The sequence below is a fragment of the Octopus bimaculoides genome, chromosome 5 (assembly GCF_046866305.1).
Source record: "Octopus bimaculoides isolate indiv1 chromosome 5, ASM4686630v1, whole genome shotgun sequence".
NCBI classification, from domain to species: Eukaryota; Metazoa; Mollusca; class Cephalopoda; order Octopoda; family Octopodidae; genus Octopus; species Octopus bimaculoides.
Genome location: NC_142932.1, coordinates 94,434,975 through 94,453,297, shown reverse-complemented (window position 1 = coordinate 94,453,297; position 18,323 = coordinate 94,434,975). Strand labels below are relative to the sequence as shown.

Here is an 18,323-nt window from a genome sequence, read left to right as displayed (position 1 = left end):
AATGGAGGTGCCATAAAATTAATAGTGAAAGTGAACAAGTGCAACAACAAATTCAGAGAGCAGATAAGGATCAAGAGCACAGTTCTCAGTCCATTTCTATTCAACTTTGTCATCCAGACTACAAAAGATATGCTTAAGACCAGAAGTCTGTGAGATCTCCTATATGCTGATAACCTCATTCTTACAAATCTGTTGAATTTGAAAGATTCCAAGTATGAAAGCATAACCTGGAATCAAACGGCTTCAAAGTTAACTTAGCAAAGACTAAAGTTTTACTAAACAGGTAAACAAGATTCAAGCTTAGTATATATAAAAGTAGTAAGAAAACCCGTAGAACATATACAGTGTAAATTATGAGACACACAAGGTGCAGTGGAATTGCAAGTTAACAGAAAGAGAACATGCATGTGACAGATGCACAGAAACACTAACATCACAAGGAAAAGATTTTCTTAAATGCCCAGGGGGATCCCCATAGGTAGTAGGTGACCTAATTAGCAGTGAAAGAAGACGGAAGATATATAGAGTAAAAACAGACTGGGAAGAGTTTATGCAGCTGTTCTCTCTGCTGGTAACAAAAGGCAGACTGTATGGTGCTCGTGTACAAACTACAATGCTAAATGGTTGTGAGACATGAGCCCTGAATGCAGGAGACTTGCAAATACTAGAGAACCGAAACAGTCATACTCCACTGGATGTACAATATCAATATGTATGCATGACAGAGTACAAAAGTATTGAGAGAAAAACTGAGCATAAGAGGAATTACATGCAGTTTGCAAGAGAGAAAATTGTGTTGGTATGGCCATGAGATGCATATGGATAAGACAGCAGTATAAAATGTCAATCACTAACAATGGATGGAACCTATGGAAGAGGGAAACCCATGAAGACATGGGGCAAAGAGGCTGATGTTGATCTCAAGATGCTATGCCTCAAAGAGATAACAAAGGACCAAATTGATTGGCAATGCCAAGCAATCAAGAATACCCATCCATCTATGCTAGCTCAGTGAAAGTGAGGTTCTGGAAGTATAATGTTCATGCACTCAACTGGGTCCCTCACCCATTGCCAAGTCTTAGCTAAAAAGGTTTCTATGTTTTCTCCTACTACTGCTATTCAGTACCATATATCTGGACTTTACTCTGTCAAGAATCAAATGTTTCTGATAAAAATACCATTTCAAAAGAAATATTTCATGGTTTCCTATAAACTTCAGCATTCTTACAGTTTTCGAAATAACTGTAGGAATTTCCACACATGCCACTAGTATATCTAATTTTGTCTCACTTTACTGAACTAAAACTTAGGAGACTTTCAAATGACAATTTACAGAATCATCTTATCTAACCAAAATAAAGCACTGAAAAATGTTTTTGCTTAACCTTCTAGTTGAGTCAAATGTTAACTTACTGAGCACTCTTTGACCTTTATAGAAAGAATTCTAAATCAATAAAAAAAAGTTCCTTATTTTATGAGAAGGTCACTCAGACTTGTAGGTAGATACTGACAGAGTGCTCCACATTCTAGAATCATTGATGACTTAAATTTTCATTTTTTAAAATATGTCATCATAATTCAGACTAAAAGCAACAATTTCTCTGAAGAAAATCAAAAAGGAACTAAGAATTTACATTTTTGCTTTAAAATATTTTTTGTCACTGAAAATTTATGTATATCTATAAGTATGACTAGCAACATTGCATGTACATTGATTCAAAGTTTTTAATATCTTTTTTTTAAAAAAAAAAAGGTATGTTGACAAAACAACTGAGTTTTTAGGATTTCACATACATTTTGGAATAATATCAAAATCTATAGCATTTAAAATCTCAGGTTAACCCTTTCGTTACTGTTTTTAATAACCAATAAATCAATGTTACAATTGAGTACTCCACTTAATTATTAATTATGTGGATATTTATTAAGTTACTCTATACCACAGGTATAATTTAATAATACACTATTTGAAGAAATAATTGGTTGAGATGGTTAAACTCCCTATTCTCAAAGTTTCCATGTTCCAGAAAAAAAAATTAATACTGTAATGTCAACATGCAAAACAGATGTTAAAAATGTCCACCACCTTACTTTTTTGTCTTATTTGTGAAATTTTTAGTAATTAAAGACTATTGACGAAAAAGAATTAGAAAAATGTTTTATAAAATAGTTTAACTACTCTTAACAATAAAATCTACAAAAGGTTCAATACACTGAGTGAAAAAGTAAATTTTTGTTTTAAATTGTCTGTCAAAAAACATTCATAAAATATTGACTACAGGAGACAGTTTTATGCAAGTCATTATAATATTATCCATTTTATATTTCTGCAATTTAAAATTGAACTTCAAAAGTTGCTCTCTATCCTGTTCCATATATGCTCTCATATTAGTCATATGCACATACATATGCAAATATCTTGTCAATATAAACTCCCTATATTTAAATGAAAGAGAAATTTGAAGGAAACTTGGCTGCTATATCTAACAAGTCAAGTGTCCACAAAGTTTTATCTTGTTGACTTGAAGAGGGCTTTGTTGTGTATTCTCTAATCAGTTACAGCAAAAAGAAAAATGAGAAAAAAAAACAATATAATGAAAGGCATTCTAGTTATGATGGTCCCATAATTTAAATAGTAGCTTTTATTTAAGTGAGTTGTTAGAAGTTTGGCTATTATTTCCAGCAAGTTGAGTAACCATGTCAGCTCTCTGTTCAAGAAAATCTCTTGTCCATGTACATTTCTCTCATACTATTTTCATGTTCAGTGTAGGCAGCTGAAGTGACAGTTTGTTCACTAGTTAGTAGCTGAAATAACAGACTAGTTAGTTCCTTAGATGTCTTTAGAGACTGTGAGTTTTGATTTAAGAAGGGTCACAGAAAAGGAGCTTTCTTATATAAACATGACACATTAGCAGCAGGTATTATCTAGACAAGAACCAGGTTCAAATCTGCTACCTCATATTTCAGTTCAAATTTTGCTTGTATCAACGTTGCTTGTCCTAACTTTTCAGAATGAAACAGCACCTAGATTTTCTCTTCATTGAGAAACAAAATGGGCCTAACAAAATTATTTGATCTTTAATACCTTCAAGAACAATGTTAGATAAGGCAGAGGTTGTGATGCTACAATTAATTGATCTACCACATGCTGGGTGAGTGCTCTCCCTTGGGTAAATTTTAACACTTTTTAAAGTCTTTGATATACACTATCTTCTTACAACAGTTTATTCTATGAATCAAATATGAAAAGTTCAACACAATCCCTTCACAATTTTTGGAACTGGTTACATAGGTTTGAACACTTTCTGGCTAGTATTTATTACCTTGACAGACTTACACACACATGAAAATTTCATATATTATTACAAAATCTTCAAACTTATCACAGTTCAGTGACAGTTATGATCATGCAATTAATTTCAACAAGTAGACAAAGCTTTTTTTAGCCCACAACATGCAAACAAGAGTCAACTGAAACCCTGGATCAGCTTCTTCAAGCTTGACACTAGATATAAAGCCTCCTAACACTCTCACAAACAACATTTACACCATTTGACCTCTTACCTCCTCTTGTATCTCTCTCTTTCTGACAGCCATTCTCTATCATTCCAGTGATATAGACCACATTCATACATACCCACATTTACACTCTTCCACTCTCTCTTTGGACTTTTATTCCATCTCCCCAGGTATTTAATCTCATTTTATAATCTTTGAAATATATCATCTTGATACCATTTAACACCCTACCTCTGTTAGTACTCAGAACCATTTCATTGTTATCCCATCTTTCATTCTTAAGTCTTCTCCACTCACATTTTACATAGATTACTCTCCTGAGCCATTATACACTTACTTGTCCTCATTCATTACGTCTGCCCTGTTCTTGCAGCCTACCTAAGCACATCTTTCTCTCCCTTTCGTCTACCCTCTCTCTTCCTCCACCATCTACTATATCATTATTTTTACTACAATTCTGCTGTTCTTTATCTCACCACCTCCTTTTCTAGTCAGTGTTCTCTTCCCTATCTCCTCAACTATAATTGGTCACCCTTCACAACTTCTACGGTTGTCACCAACTTTTACCTATTTCCCTTACTTATATACCTCAATAATTGCTCATAAAGTTCACCCACTCAGCAGTTACCTATAGCTAAGACTTTCACTCGCCCATACCCTTGCAACTTCTATCCAACTACATTTCTTGTTCACCTATACCCACTAACTTCTCATCTCACAGCTTCAAGGTCCACGATCCATGTTTCACTGCCATGTAGCATGGCTGTTCGTACACATACGTCATACAGTCTGCTTTTTACTCTGAGTGAGAGGCCCTTTGTCACCAGCAGAGGTAAGAGCTCTCTGAACTTTGCCCAGGTTATTCTTATTCTAGCAGCTACACTTTCAGCTCACTCTCCTCCACTACTAACTTGGTCACCTAGATAGCGGAAGCTATCCACTATGTCTAGTTTTTCTCCCTGGAATGTGGCAGAAGTTGTTTTCTGCACAGTTTCAGTGTTTATTGCTCCTGAACATCTGCCACATACAAAAACTAACTTCCTAGTTAACCTTCCTTTGATATTGCTGCACCTCTTATGTGTCCATCGCTTGCTTGCACTGGGTACATCTTATAGAGTTTCTACCTACGCCTTTTCTACAGATCGAGCAGGACCATCTACCTGAAGGGGATATACATTATATATATATATACACACACACACACACACATACATAAATATACATTATATATACACACACATTGGAGCCTGGTGCAGCCATCTGGTTCGCCAATCCTCAGTCAAATCGTCCAATATATACATTATATACATTACACATATATATACACACACACACACACATATATACACACACATGTATATATACATGTACACATATATACACACATATATATACATATACACATATATATACACAAATATATATACATACATTATATGTACATATATATATATACATTATATATACATATATATACATTATATATACATATATATACATTATATATACATATATATACATTATATGTACATATATATATATACATTATATATACATATATATACATTATATATACATATATATACATTATATATACATATATATACATTATATATACATATATATACACATATATACATTATATATATACACACATATACATTATATATAGATATACACACACATATATATATATACATTATATATATACATATATATATATATGTATACACATATATTATATATATACAATATATACATTATATATAAAGATATATACACATATATATATATACACACATATATACATACATTATATATACGCACACATATATTCACATATATATATACACACACACACACACATTATATATATATAATATGATAGCCATAAATATCCACATCTTTTTTCTCTTTTACATTTTTCAGCGATTAGACTGCTGCCAAGCTGGGGCACCACCTTGAATTTTTAGTTTCATGAATCAACTGCATTAGTTTCTTTCCTTTTTAAGCCTGGTACTTATTCCATCAATCTCTTTGCCAAACTACTAAGTACAGCAATGTAAGCACACCAAACATGCATACATGTGTGTGTATCATCATCATCATCATCGTTTAACGTCCGCTTTCCATGCTAGCATAGGTTGGACGATTTGACTGAGGACTGGTGAAACCGGATGGCAACACCAGGCTCCAGTCTAATTTGGCAGAGTTTCTACAGCTGGATGCCCTTCCTAACGCCAACCACTCAGAGAGTGTAGTGGGTGCTTTTACGTGTCACCCGCACGAAAACGGCCACGCTCAAAATGGTGTCTTTTATGTGCCACCCGCACAAGCCAGTCCAGGGGCACTGGCAACGATCTCGCTCGAAAATCCTACGGGAGCCAGTCAGGCAGTACTGGCAACGGCCACGCTCAAAATGGTGCATCTCATGTGCCACCCGCACAAGAACAAGTCCAGGGGCACTGGCAACGATCTTACTTGGCTTGCCGGGTCTTCTCACGCACAGCACATTTCCAAAGGTCTCGGTCAGTAGTCATCGCCTCGGTGAGGCCCAATGTACGAAGGTCTTGCCTCACCACCTCAGCCCAGGTCTTCCTGGGCCTACCTCTTCCACGGGTTCCCTCAACTGTTAGGGTGTGGCACTTTTTCACGCAGCTATCCTCATCCATTCTCACCACATGTCCATACCAGCGCAATCGTCTCTCTTGCACACCACAACTGATGCTTCTAATGTTCAGCTTTTCTCTCAAGATACTTACACTCTGACGGGTATTCACATTGACATTACACATCCAACGGAGCATACTGGCTACATTCCTTGCGAGCTTACGTATGTCCTCAGCAGTTACAGCTCATGTTTCACTGCCATGTAGCATGGCTGTTCGTACGCATGCGTCATACAGTCTGCCTTTTACTCTGAGTGAGAGTCCCTTTGTCGCCAGCAGGGGTAAGAGCTCTCTAAACTTTGCCCAGGCTATTCTTATTCTAGCAGCTACACTTTTAGCGCACCCACCCCCACTACTAACTTGGTCGCCCAGATAGCGGAAGCTATCGACTACCTCTAGTTTTTCACCCTGGAATGAGATAGAAGTTGTTTCCTGTTTGTTTACAGTCTTTATTGCACCTGAACATCTGCCACAAACAAAAACTAACTTGCTAGTTAACCTTCCTTTGATGTTGCTGCACCTCTTATGTGTCCATAGCTTGCACCGGGTACATCTTATAGAGTTACTACCTACTCCTTTTCTACATACTGAGCAGGGCCATCTACCTGAAGGGGTTTGTGTTTTATCTACCTTCCTACTTATTAGGATTTTGGTTTTAGCTAGGTTGACTCTAAGGCCCTTCAATTCTAGACCTTGCTTCCACACCTGAAACTTCTCTAGTTCTGATAGTGACTCCGCAATTAGGGCAAGGTCATCAGCATAGAGGAGCTCCCAGGGGCAACCTGTCTTGAACTCCTCTGTGATTGCCTGGAGGACTATGATAAATAAGAGGGGGCTGAGGACGGAACCTTTGTGGACCCCTACCTCTACCCGGAATTCATTGCTGTACTCATTTCCAACCCTCACCTTACTGGCAGCATCTCTGTACATGGCTCGCACAGCTCTCACTAACCATTCTTCTATCCCTAGTTTCCTCATTGACCACCAGATAAGGGATCGGGGGACCCTGTCAAAGGCTTTCTCCATGTCAACGAAAGCCAGGTACAGAGGTTTATCCTTAGCTAGGTATTTCTCCTGCAACTGTCTCACTAGAAATAAGGCATCAGTAGTGCTTTTACCTGGCACGAACCCAAACTGCATCTCCTCTAAATTGATTCGCTCCCTAATTAGTTGGGCTATGACCCTCTCTGTAACTTTCATAACCTGATCTAACAGCTTGATGCCTCTGTAATTATTTGTATCTAAAGCGTCACCTTTACCTTTGTAGCAGTTGACTATGATGCTGCTACACCAGTCATTGGGTATGACTCCTTCGTGTATCACCTGGTTCGTAATACGGGTGACTAGGCTATAGCCAACACTGCCAGATATTTTGAGCATCTCTGCAGTGATTCCTGATGGGCCGGGGGCTTTCCTGGTCTTCATACTCTTAATTGCTTTATCTACCCTGGTACTATCAACTCGGATAGCTGGTCCCTCTATTGGGTCGACATACAGCAGGCTCTCTTTCTCCCATTCATTCTCTTTGTTAAGCAATCTATCGTAGTGGCATCTCCAGACCTCTTTCTTTGCATCCTCATTTAGTGCAAGCGTACCATCATCCATGCAAACACATTTCTCTCCTACAACATCACTATTCTCTCTCCTACACTGTCTTGCAACACGAAATACCTCAAGTCTTTGGTCCTCACGGCGCAGAACATTGGCAAATCTTTCCTTATCTGCTTCCCCTCTGGCTAAATAAACCTGTCGCCTAGCCTCCCTTCTGGCACATTGGTACAATTCCCTGCTACCACCGTTCTTCCAGTCCTTCCAAGCCTGTTTCTTTTGTCTAATAGCCCTGTCTACCTCCTTGTTCCACCACCACGTTACTCTGGGTCGGGAGGGGACCTTACACCACCCACAAATCTGGTTGGTGGCTTTCAACAGGTTGTCCCGCAGAAATCTCCAATTGTCTTCCACGTTGTATGATGCTATATCCCCTTCTATTTTGTTAAATGCTTCAAGTAACTTGTCTCTAAGTCTCTGTCCGTTTACAGGGTCTTTAAGCTTCCACACCCTTCTCCTCCAAGCCTGTCTAATTCTGGGCACCCATTTTGCCTTGATCCCAAAGTCGCTAACTACTAATCTATATTGTGGGGTACATTCTTCGCCAGGGTAGGTTTTGGCATTTATATGCCGCCCTCTTTCCCTATTTCTGGCGAGGATGTAGTCGATTTGGCTAGAGTGTCTGCCGGAGCGGTAGGTGACTGGCAGGTTTCCTGAAGTTGGTATTGCAGACCATAAGATCGGTTGCATCACAGAACTCCAGCAGTCTGGTTCTCTCCTCGTTGCGGGAACCGAAGCCATAGCCTCCATGTATGCCATGGAAGCCTCCAGCACGACGTCCGACATGACCGTTGAAGTCTCCAGCCACAAAGAGAAGGTCCCTGTCACTTGTCGACGAGGTAGTTATATATATATATATACATATATATATATATATATATATATATATATATATATATATATATATATATATATATATGTATGTATTACATACACAAAATAGATTTCTTTCACTTTCTGTCTACCAAATAAACTTCCAATGCTTTGGTCAGCCCAAGGCTCGAGAAGACATTTGCCCAAGGTGCCAGGCAGGACTGAATGCAGAACCATGTGGTTGGGAAGCAAACTTCCCACATGGTTCTTACTACATGTCAGTAAGAAGTTTGCTTCTTAACACACAGTAATACATAATATACACATGTATAAATACATACATATATGCATAGTTGGAAATTGTAATGAGGAAGATACCAGCAATGCATAGTAAATTCTACATCAGCAGTGACAGAATTTATGTTAAATGGATGGATAAATGAAGATACCTAAGACAGACAGCCTTCGAGTATAGTGGTGTCACTTAGACAACTACTGAACAATAAAGAGGAGTACATCACTTGTATACTCAGTGAAAGTAAATAACATTGAGATTAGGTAGAGAACTCCTACAAAGGTACTGAGTGTACAGCTGCTCCATGTAAACCAAGCTTAATTGGACTGACCTACTTATGCAGACTTAGAAAAGGAATATTCATTATACCAGCCAAAAGTTATGCCTGCATAGATATTCCGTAAGTTAGAGAATGCCAACAACACTGACATGAATTGTAGCCTTCTTAGACCTGTGATAAGTACTTAACACTTCATTTGGAAGGCTACGCCTTTGTTATCCAAGAATTGGAGAGTTACTAAATACCTGCTCAACATAAAAAAATACCTCTTAGATTTCCACACCATGATAGAAAGTGTCAATTGTGCCATGCCAGTGTGGAAAGTATCACCCATATCATCAGTAGCAGTACAAAAAGGTTTGCAAGATACTACCGTCCCAGGAGACAAGTACAATGCGATATGCAGGATCATCTTCAAGGCCACAAGAAAGCATACTTCATTTTTCTCTAATCGTCACAAATCCTCTGCATTCAAGGCCCACATCTTACTACCAAACAGCATCATACTCTGTACACCAGTATCATATATCCTGACCTTCACTGAGGGAAAAGCTCCCTGAACTTTTTCTAACCATTGCTAATGTTTTCTAATCATCCACCCTACATCCAGAGAGCTACCTGTGCATCGAAAAAAGTATTTTGCATGGTTTTTTGTACTAATTACCCCTGTGCATCATCTGATGTGAAGTCTACCCATCTGTTAACTTGCTTGTGATCCCATTACACGTCTTGTTTAGCTATAGTTTACATAGCCAATCTGATAGCTATTTCTTATGAGCAACAGGGTTGTCTTCTTCCCTACTTTCTAATTTTTTAGTCTTTGTCAAGTTTACTTTGAAGCCTCTCAATTCTAGATTTGGTTTCCATGCTTGCAATTTCTTTATTTCTACTACAGATTCAGCTAAAAGTCAGGTCTGCATATGATTTCCTATATGCAACTAGTGTCTTTACTCTAACATTATGACTTGAAGGACTATAAAGAACAGAAGGGAGCTAAGAACCAAGCCCCAATATACTCCCTTCATGCTGATCTCATTGCTCTAATTCATTGCATTTTACTAATTTGCTGTTTGCACATGTGTATTACTTATACAGCCCCAAAATGCCTTTCATCAGCCCCAAGCTTCCTCAGTATCACTTGACCACAGAGCAAGGCATCTTACTAAAGATCATCTTATGGCTAGATACTTCTGGCATTGATGGCACTTTCTAATGCAAAAGCAAATCTGTTTGTACAAACAGAGCAAAATACAGGTTAAAACTAGAGTATTTATGAGGGCAGAGATACATAATGTATATATTTCTAACTGCACCTTTTACTCCTTTGTACCTACTATGTCTTCATCCGATGCTCTTTTGCATAGTGCCCCACCTTTCCTTTTTAATACACCATGCCATTCATCACATTCTCTATCATTTCTATGATTACCTGTAACTAGCCCTCCCTTGTCCACTGCCACCAGTCTCTCTCCAAACAATACCTGAGTAAAAAGAGTTTGTATCAGATCTACTGATATCCAATGTGCTTCTTTATTACCTTTATTGTGTTGCTTGCTCTAGCTCAGGATATACTTTTATCGACAACCAACACTCTTATCTTCTATTAACACCACTACTGCTCTTTTGTACTGGCTAACATTACCCTTAAATAGATACCTGGGTCACTACTTACATCCAACACAATCACTTAGCAGTGACCATTTCTATGACTACTTACTATCTCACATGCAATCTTTTTAGTTGCCATTATTTTCTGCTGTTATTTCATTACCCACTGCCTCCCTTCATTACTCTAGTTCTGTCTCTTCCCATTTCTTCTTCCTCTCTCTGTTATATTTTCTCCTTCTCACCTCAGTTCATCTGCAGGCACCCTTTCTTTTTTTCATTCTAATGATCACTATGTGCTGAACAAGTGAAAAAAATAAGCTGTGAAGCCCCTTTTTTGTCTAGCAGAGAACAAAGCGACCTCACCAGTGCAGGTACCACAATGAAATGTACCTAGTATTCTGTAAAGTGATTACTGCTAGGAAGAGCATCTAGCAACAGAAACCATGTCAAAATAAAATATACAAATGAGTTGTGATTCCCCAACCACACTCAGAAAGAAAGTAACTACAAATAAGGCTCAGACTATGACCACCATGCCATTATGGATAGCAGATATATGATGATACACATACCCAACAATTTATATACACACACAAAGGGTACGAATTATTTCTTTAAAATTTACACAAAACACAGAAAAATGTTTAAAGATAATGCTAGATGAGCTATCATCAGGAAATTATAAGAGGTAATTTTAAAAAGTAAACGAAATCTATATTGTTTCCGAGAACAAATGAAGCTATCCAAGAACCACACCAGTAGTTCTATGAAAAGAATTCAAATTCTTTTACTGCTGTAAAGCATCAGCCATACTATCACAAATCAAGTCAAGAATTTACTCAAAGTTCTCCACTATCAAAATATAATAAACTAAATTCCTAAGTAAATATATATTATCGGTTCAATCCTGGCATAGTTCAATATTTATAGTCTAACATTAAATTTTGAAAAAAAAAATTATTGGATATAAAAGGACTTTTGTATTTCTTAATGTAAGTTGCACGTGTTCAACCTATTTTATATTACACTCCCTCACCAAGGATCTATATCATGTGCTCAAACAATTGGTTGGAGGGAAACTGACTCATATTTCTGTGTATGTCTGTATATATAGGTGTGTGTGATACACACACCCTATTCGCATAGCAAGAAAATGTTCACTAACACATCAGCTGAGAAGTATCAGGAATGTTAGCTTCTATATATCAGACATGGTCCGAGAAAAACAAGGATGATTTCCGCAAAAGTTTATGTAGTTATTAGTATTGTTGAAACCGAGTAGTATGATCATCACTCTTAAGTGAAAATTGCCAAAAGAACTCAGCGACAACTATTGCTGACCTTTTTAAACTCCTAGGAGCATTGAATAATTAAATCTTTTAATTAAGAAATGATTAGATTACAAATTAAGATATGTGCAAAATCTATTTCACAGTGAGTAAATATGATAAATTAATTACTATTTAATTATAATAGACTTTTGTTTAAGCTACCAGATCGCAAGTTATAAATTACTGTAGCTTATTAACAGCAAGGATTTTAAAACTCATTCAAATAAGCAACTATTGAACATACTGTTGAGGAAAAAGTGCCTTGTAGGAAAGAGAGAATGGGTGGGAAGTTAACTTGTTGAAACTAAAAATCAAGACAATTTACACGAATGACAATGCAGTCTACTGAACGATTGTATAGCGCTAACAGGAATGAGGTACGATCAAAGTCGATACAGACGAGAGTCCTAACTCGAAAAGTGAAAACAATAAAGTATTTAATTCAGCTCTCTACCATCTGCATGTCAGATTTAAGTTGAATTCATGCTTCTCTAAACAGAAACTGAAGAAAAGACAAGCGAACACTTGCTCAGATTCCACTTTGTCGAGAAAAAAAAATTACATAAGAAAACTAATCTTAACACGTGTATGGTGGGTTTTCTGTAATTTTATTTCGTATTTCCTAGAGTATGACGCAAGTCACCTGACATGCACCTAAACTATTTGATACACCAGTTAATTTAATATTTAAGATGACAGTACGAGAATGATTGACGTTTGTGTCTATGAAAAAAAAAAAAGACTCGGAAAAAGCAATGAGATATCGCAGTAATTTCACGATCATTTTGACATATTTCCACCGCCAGATTGATACTTAAACACTGTTCGAAGCAATGCTGACAAATAATCCATCGACAGATTAAAATGACACAAACAAAATAGTATGAACGATTTAACAGAATTAAAAAAAAAAAAAATACTAACATATTTAAAGCATTACTTTTTTAAAGGGCAACTATTTAAAATTCCATTAGTCGATATAACTAAAATATAATTAACAATAAGCTAATAGACACTAATGAAACTATTTCATAAAGTCATCAAAGTAATATACACGAGGACCATATTAACAGCGAAATGATAAACTAATTAGGAAAGATGTCTCACATTGGGATCCAGAAAGCTTTACCACCATGCAACTCATTTAAAACAATTTTTCATATGCTTTCAGCAAGTAATATGCAAAGTAAAAGTTTTTGTATCATTCAAGCTGCAAGAACTGGTCCCCGATTTTTGAGGCAATCGCAATGGACAAAGCTTGAAAGATATAAAAGTGACTATAATATCTAAGTATCATTCATACAACTCCGAAACAAGGATTTTATATTCTCAGATTGGCACCAATCTAACACCAGAATAAAAATAATCGATATTGTGTAGTGACGAGCAAATCCTGACACTGATTTACCATACTTTCTTTTAATACTCTGAAGGCGCATTCCTGCGCAGATATTCATTTACACACACACGTGTTTCAAACTACATGACACTGATACGCAGGCAATTCTTTGATGCGTTCGTTCATTATTACTATTATATAAATATATATATATATATATATATATATATATATATATGTGTGTGTGTGTGTGTGTGTGTGTGTGTGTGTGTGTGTGTATGTATGTGTATATATATATATATATATGCATACATGTACATATTTGCTATTTTTTATTTGGACATTTTTTCAAAAAATCGCTGTAGTGAAACAAAAAAAGTTTTACGATTAAGAGAGGGGAAAAGGACGGAACTTGATAATTCACTAATAGCTATTTTCGTTGGTAATAAAGCGACTTTGTAACAAAATGAAACACTTAAGAATAGATAAGAAACATGCAATTAGATGTGCGCGCGCGCGTATGTGAAAATTTAAGTGTAATGCTGGGAGTGAAAAAATTAACAGAACATGTATTATTCCCTGATATATTAATGTAATTAACCTAAATAATATCAATATATTTTCCCAGTTTCCAAACTGAATGCTTGCCCTAAGTATTTCTTTTATTCCATCGCGATTTGTCTGCCATTTTGAAAAACGTGTTAACTCCTTCCGCCAACAGAATAGTCGTCGTTCGTCCTTTCTTTACGCTGCCTTACTTACCATGAATTTCCTTCACAATACATTAACAGTAGAGTCATTTTACTGAAGGCAAATTTTCAACGGGAATCAATTTAGTACGTATACATATGAACCTTTTACAAGGTTGATCTGTCAAAAACTTCCAGAGGAATATAAAGTTTTCGAAACATGCATCTATTCCTCACGTATGTGCGTAATATATAACATCGGTTTTAACTAAATTATATGGAATTACGAGCACTTGCACGAGTTTTTTTTTTTATCTTTTTGATAACTGTGCTATCTATATTATTCTTCAAAGCGTCAATCAAAAGAATTTTAACAATCTTTATGAGTGAATCTTACCTCATGAAGCTTCTGCTCGGCTTGCTCACGGCGAGCCGGGTCCAATGTTGCTTGCAACACTTCAACAAGTTCGTTTATGTCCATGTTAGTTTCGGTTTACTCTTTCACTCGTGGAGAAAACTATCAGTCGTAACCGACTCAATGAAGTGAGAGGAAAGCAAGGTTACTCAACAAATGAACTGACTTCAATAAATAAGAACAATATTATCGCTTTTTCCTTTCCTTTTTTTTTATTATTATTTAAAGTCACCCTATTGGGACTTGTGTAATTTTTCTCCGTTCGGTGAAAATAATAGCAGTTTTAGTATTGTAAAGGAAGATTGTTAATTTATGTTAGATTCTGTTCGTGATTCACTGGACTGCTATTTTGTTATAGTTCTTTTTAATGATATAAAATAGCCGAAATAGCGTGTTATGTCCTAAGACGCGCCAACACGGACGCTTAATGCGCAGACTCGTACAAAAAGGATGTATTGCCGGAAGTTGGACTGACAATGAGGCATCATCGTTCCACGCCTGCTTACTCCAATAAAATGTTCGTGTTGGTTCGTGTCCGATCGAGTCCAATGGCGGGCGAATAGCGAAATAGAATGTCCTACACTGTTTTGGTGTCAGGTGATGCTTGTTCAGTGGCACGTGATGTTTTTGATGTCATCATTAATTAATGTTCCTGAGAAGAAAGAACAATAAAGAAAATAAAAGTTCATCTTTATTAAAGAACTAATATATTTTCATCATATAACAAAATGGGAAGGTGTAGCACTTGGTAAAAAAAAGTTAGAAGTTATTTAATGTTGCTGGAAAAAAAATGCTTTCTCTCATATTCTTCAAATTTTATTTAGGTCATTGTTTTGGCTCACTGATTTTCAATGTGTATTCCTTACAATTAGATTTAATTTACACAAGTTTATATCACAGATAAGAGACATCTTCCACTTCCAAATTGTTTGCTATAATAAGAATTAAAAGTTACAAACTCAGCTGACAGAGTTTGTATCAATTTTAAAAAATGGAATTTGAAAATTTTCTTAAATCTAAAATTATAGATTCTTTGGTGTATAAATTTTAATAAATTGTCATGACTGAAGAATCACATTGGAATGAATGTTATAGTTGGATGTTAAGGATCAGAAAACAACAGAAGAATTATATGTGTCAAGGATATTAACAACTTTAGAAGTCAAGAATATTTTCTAGTCCATTCATCTTATCACTTTACAGTAAGGCTTCCTTCGAAGAACTGCAAGTATAGCCAGATACAACTACTACTATGTTTCTTATGTATCTTCTAACAAATTATCAATAGCAACCCAAAGGTTTTAAAGATAAAACTTGCCCCATATGTGAAGTGAGCACCAACAGCATAAGTGCAGGATTGAAATATGCATAGGGGGCAAACTCTGGTCCAAACTGTTTTTAAAAAATGCTTTTTTTTTTTAATCTTAATATCAAAACAAACAGGTATAATGATTATTATTATTTTATTTGTACATCAATCAAAATCATACAAATCCAATAATGGAAAAGTAATGTTTCAAATCAGTTCAATGTGTTTCTATGCTCATTCATTTTGGCAATGAGGATTTTCAGGAGGATGTTCAAAGTATTCTCATTGCCCCAAAATAGTTTAGGGAGTGTGCTTGCACCCCCTGTTCTTGAGCCTATAACTATCTGAGTAGGAAAAACCGTAGTGTTTAATATAAATCAGTTATTGAATCATTTGATATTGTACCAGCACTTACTACAGTTTTTATCTGTTTGTGTAAAGTAACTGCATATGCAATAATTCAGGAAGGTATTTAGATTTTTCTGATTAAGCAATGCTTTTCCTTCTTTTCTATCCTTCCAAGCAGGGCCATCGCTATGCCCCTTTACAAGCTCTTGTTTAGCCCAGGTGAGCTTTGAATAAGCAAACCTGTGATCAAAGACATTTTTGATCATCTCATGTTTTATTTTCAGATATTACTGTATCTAGAACTAAATCAGTCAGCTTATCCAATCCATTTTTTTTTTCAAGATGGTAGATAAGACTTAGCTGTCATTTCTAGCAAGTCAAGTGACTGTGAATATAGTTTGCCTCTTTGACTCAAGAAATGGTCAGTTGGCAGAAATGGTGGAGTGCAAAATTAAACAATTTATTCTTTTTAATTTTCTTTATATTCTGGGTTCAGCTCATTAGTCAATGAGGTGGCAGACAACCAGCTGAAATGTCAACAGTTTGCATTTTGTTACCAACTTTATATTTTGTCCATCATCAAAATATATTGTAATAAAAGGTCTGTTTAGTTTTTGAGCCAAAAATTTTTAGCAAGATTTAATCAAGTTCCATCTTTGGTATTTTGTCATGTCCACAAAAGTAAATTACATCTTTTTACACTTAGGATATAATGACATTATTCAAGAAAACACTTTCTCACTACCCTCATGTTCAACCTGATTAAATAAAGCATCATGTCATTCTCTACAAATTTCATAGAAGGGTTAGTGCAAGTTAGATAGCAATATCCATTCAGAGCATTTCTGCCAACTGACCATTTCTTGAGTCAAGGAGGCAAACTATATTCACAGTCACTTGACTTGCTAGAAATGACAGCTAAGTCTTATCTACCATCTTGAAAAAAAAGAATGGGTTGGATAAGCTGACCAGTAATGGTTATAAGTATGATACTGATAGATTTACTCAAATGGTCTATTGATCAGTTGAGAAGAATTGAATGACCAAACAAAATTAATGCTACTTGAATCAAAGCCATTTCTGGTTATAGCAAAGCAGAACACTGAAGGAATGGTATGTGCATGGAAGGTGGAGGAAAAGAGGGTAAGAAGCAAGTAGAATAGTGAAAAACAGGAAGTCAGGTTACAAAAGGGTGAAGAGAAGGAAGGAAAGAATAGAGGAAAGGGTCATTTAATAAAAGGAAAGGGATAGGATGGCTGAAATTTGGGAAAAGGGCTGTCATAAAACATTAGTGTTTGTAGTCAGCTCAACACACACAACATGATTGAATTGTTTTTAGATTAGATATTCTCCAAATATTGTTATTTCAAGATGGTAATTTTTTTTCTTGCTAAATAAACACATTCACTATATATTCATTCTTCAATTGTTTACTATTGTCCTTATTTTATCTTATATCCATTGTCTGGAAATCTTTTGTCACACACCTGCGACCTCTTCATCAACTCTTCCATCCCACATGTATCCACCTGTTCTGTTTAGTCCATTCTGTCTTTCTATGATGTGTATCCTTATCTGTGCATGAGTTTGCATCTCTGTGTATGTGTGCATACATGTGCATGTGCATACGTGAGTATGTGTTTTGTGCGTGTGTATATGGGTTTACTTACTATATTGTTAGTATCCATGCCCTTTATATAGATCTTTTTATTTATTTACTTATTTATTTCTATTTTTTATATCTTATAAGTATGTACATGTATGTCTTTTGTATATTTATACATGGGTTATATTATACTGCTTGCATCTGTCTTCTTTTTTCTTCTGTCTTTAGTCATTGTGCTGCATGGTGTAGTGGTGATGGATGTTACTGTTCCATTCATGTTTTCTGTTGCGGCTTGGTCTGCCTATTATTATGTGTGTGGCCTCTGCAATTTGTTCTTAGTTTCCAGTCAGCGTTCAGTGTCTAAGATTGGTAGCCTATACTTAGGGTACTTGTTAGGGTAGCCTGACTATAGGCACCAGTCTTAGACATGGAACTCTAGCTTGAAACTTAGAATAATAAGGTCCAGATCCTTCATTCCTACTAAGCCAAACCCA

The 18,323-nt window shown here is 36.0% G+C and overlaps 1 protein-coding gene across 1 annotated transcript in view; it reads right to left on the bottom strand.

Moving 5' to 3' along the window:
* The window catches only part of LOC106876228 (importin-7), a 60,419-nt gene extending 45,422 nt beyond the window's left edge, over positions 1–14,997 (bottom strand). Inside the window, exon 1 of the mRNA XM_052968306.2 lies at positions 14,549–14,997. Within this exon, the coding sequence (XP_052824266.1) occupies positions 14,549–14,632 (84 nt within the window). The 5' untranslated portion in view covers positions 14,633–14,997. The remainder of the gene's footprint in view (positions 1–14,548) is intronic.
* Between the last annotated feature and the right edge of the window lie 3,326 nt (positions 14,998–18,323).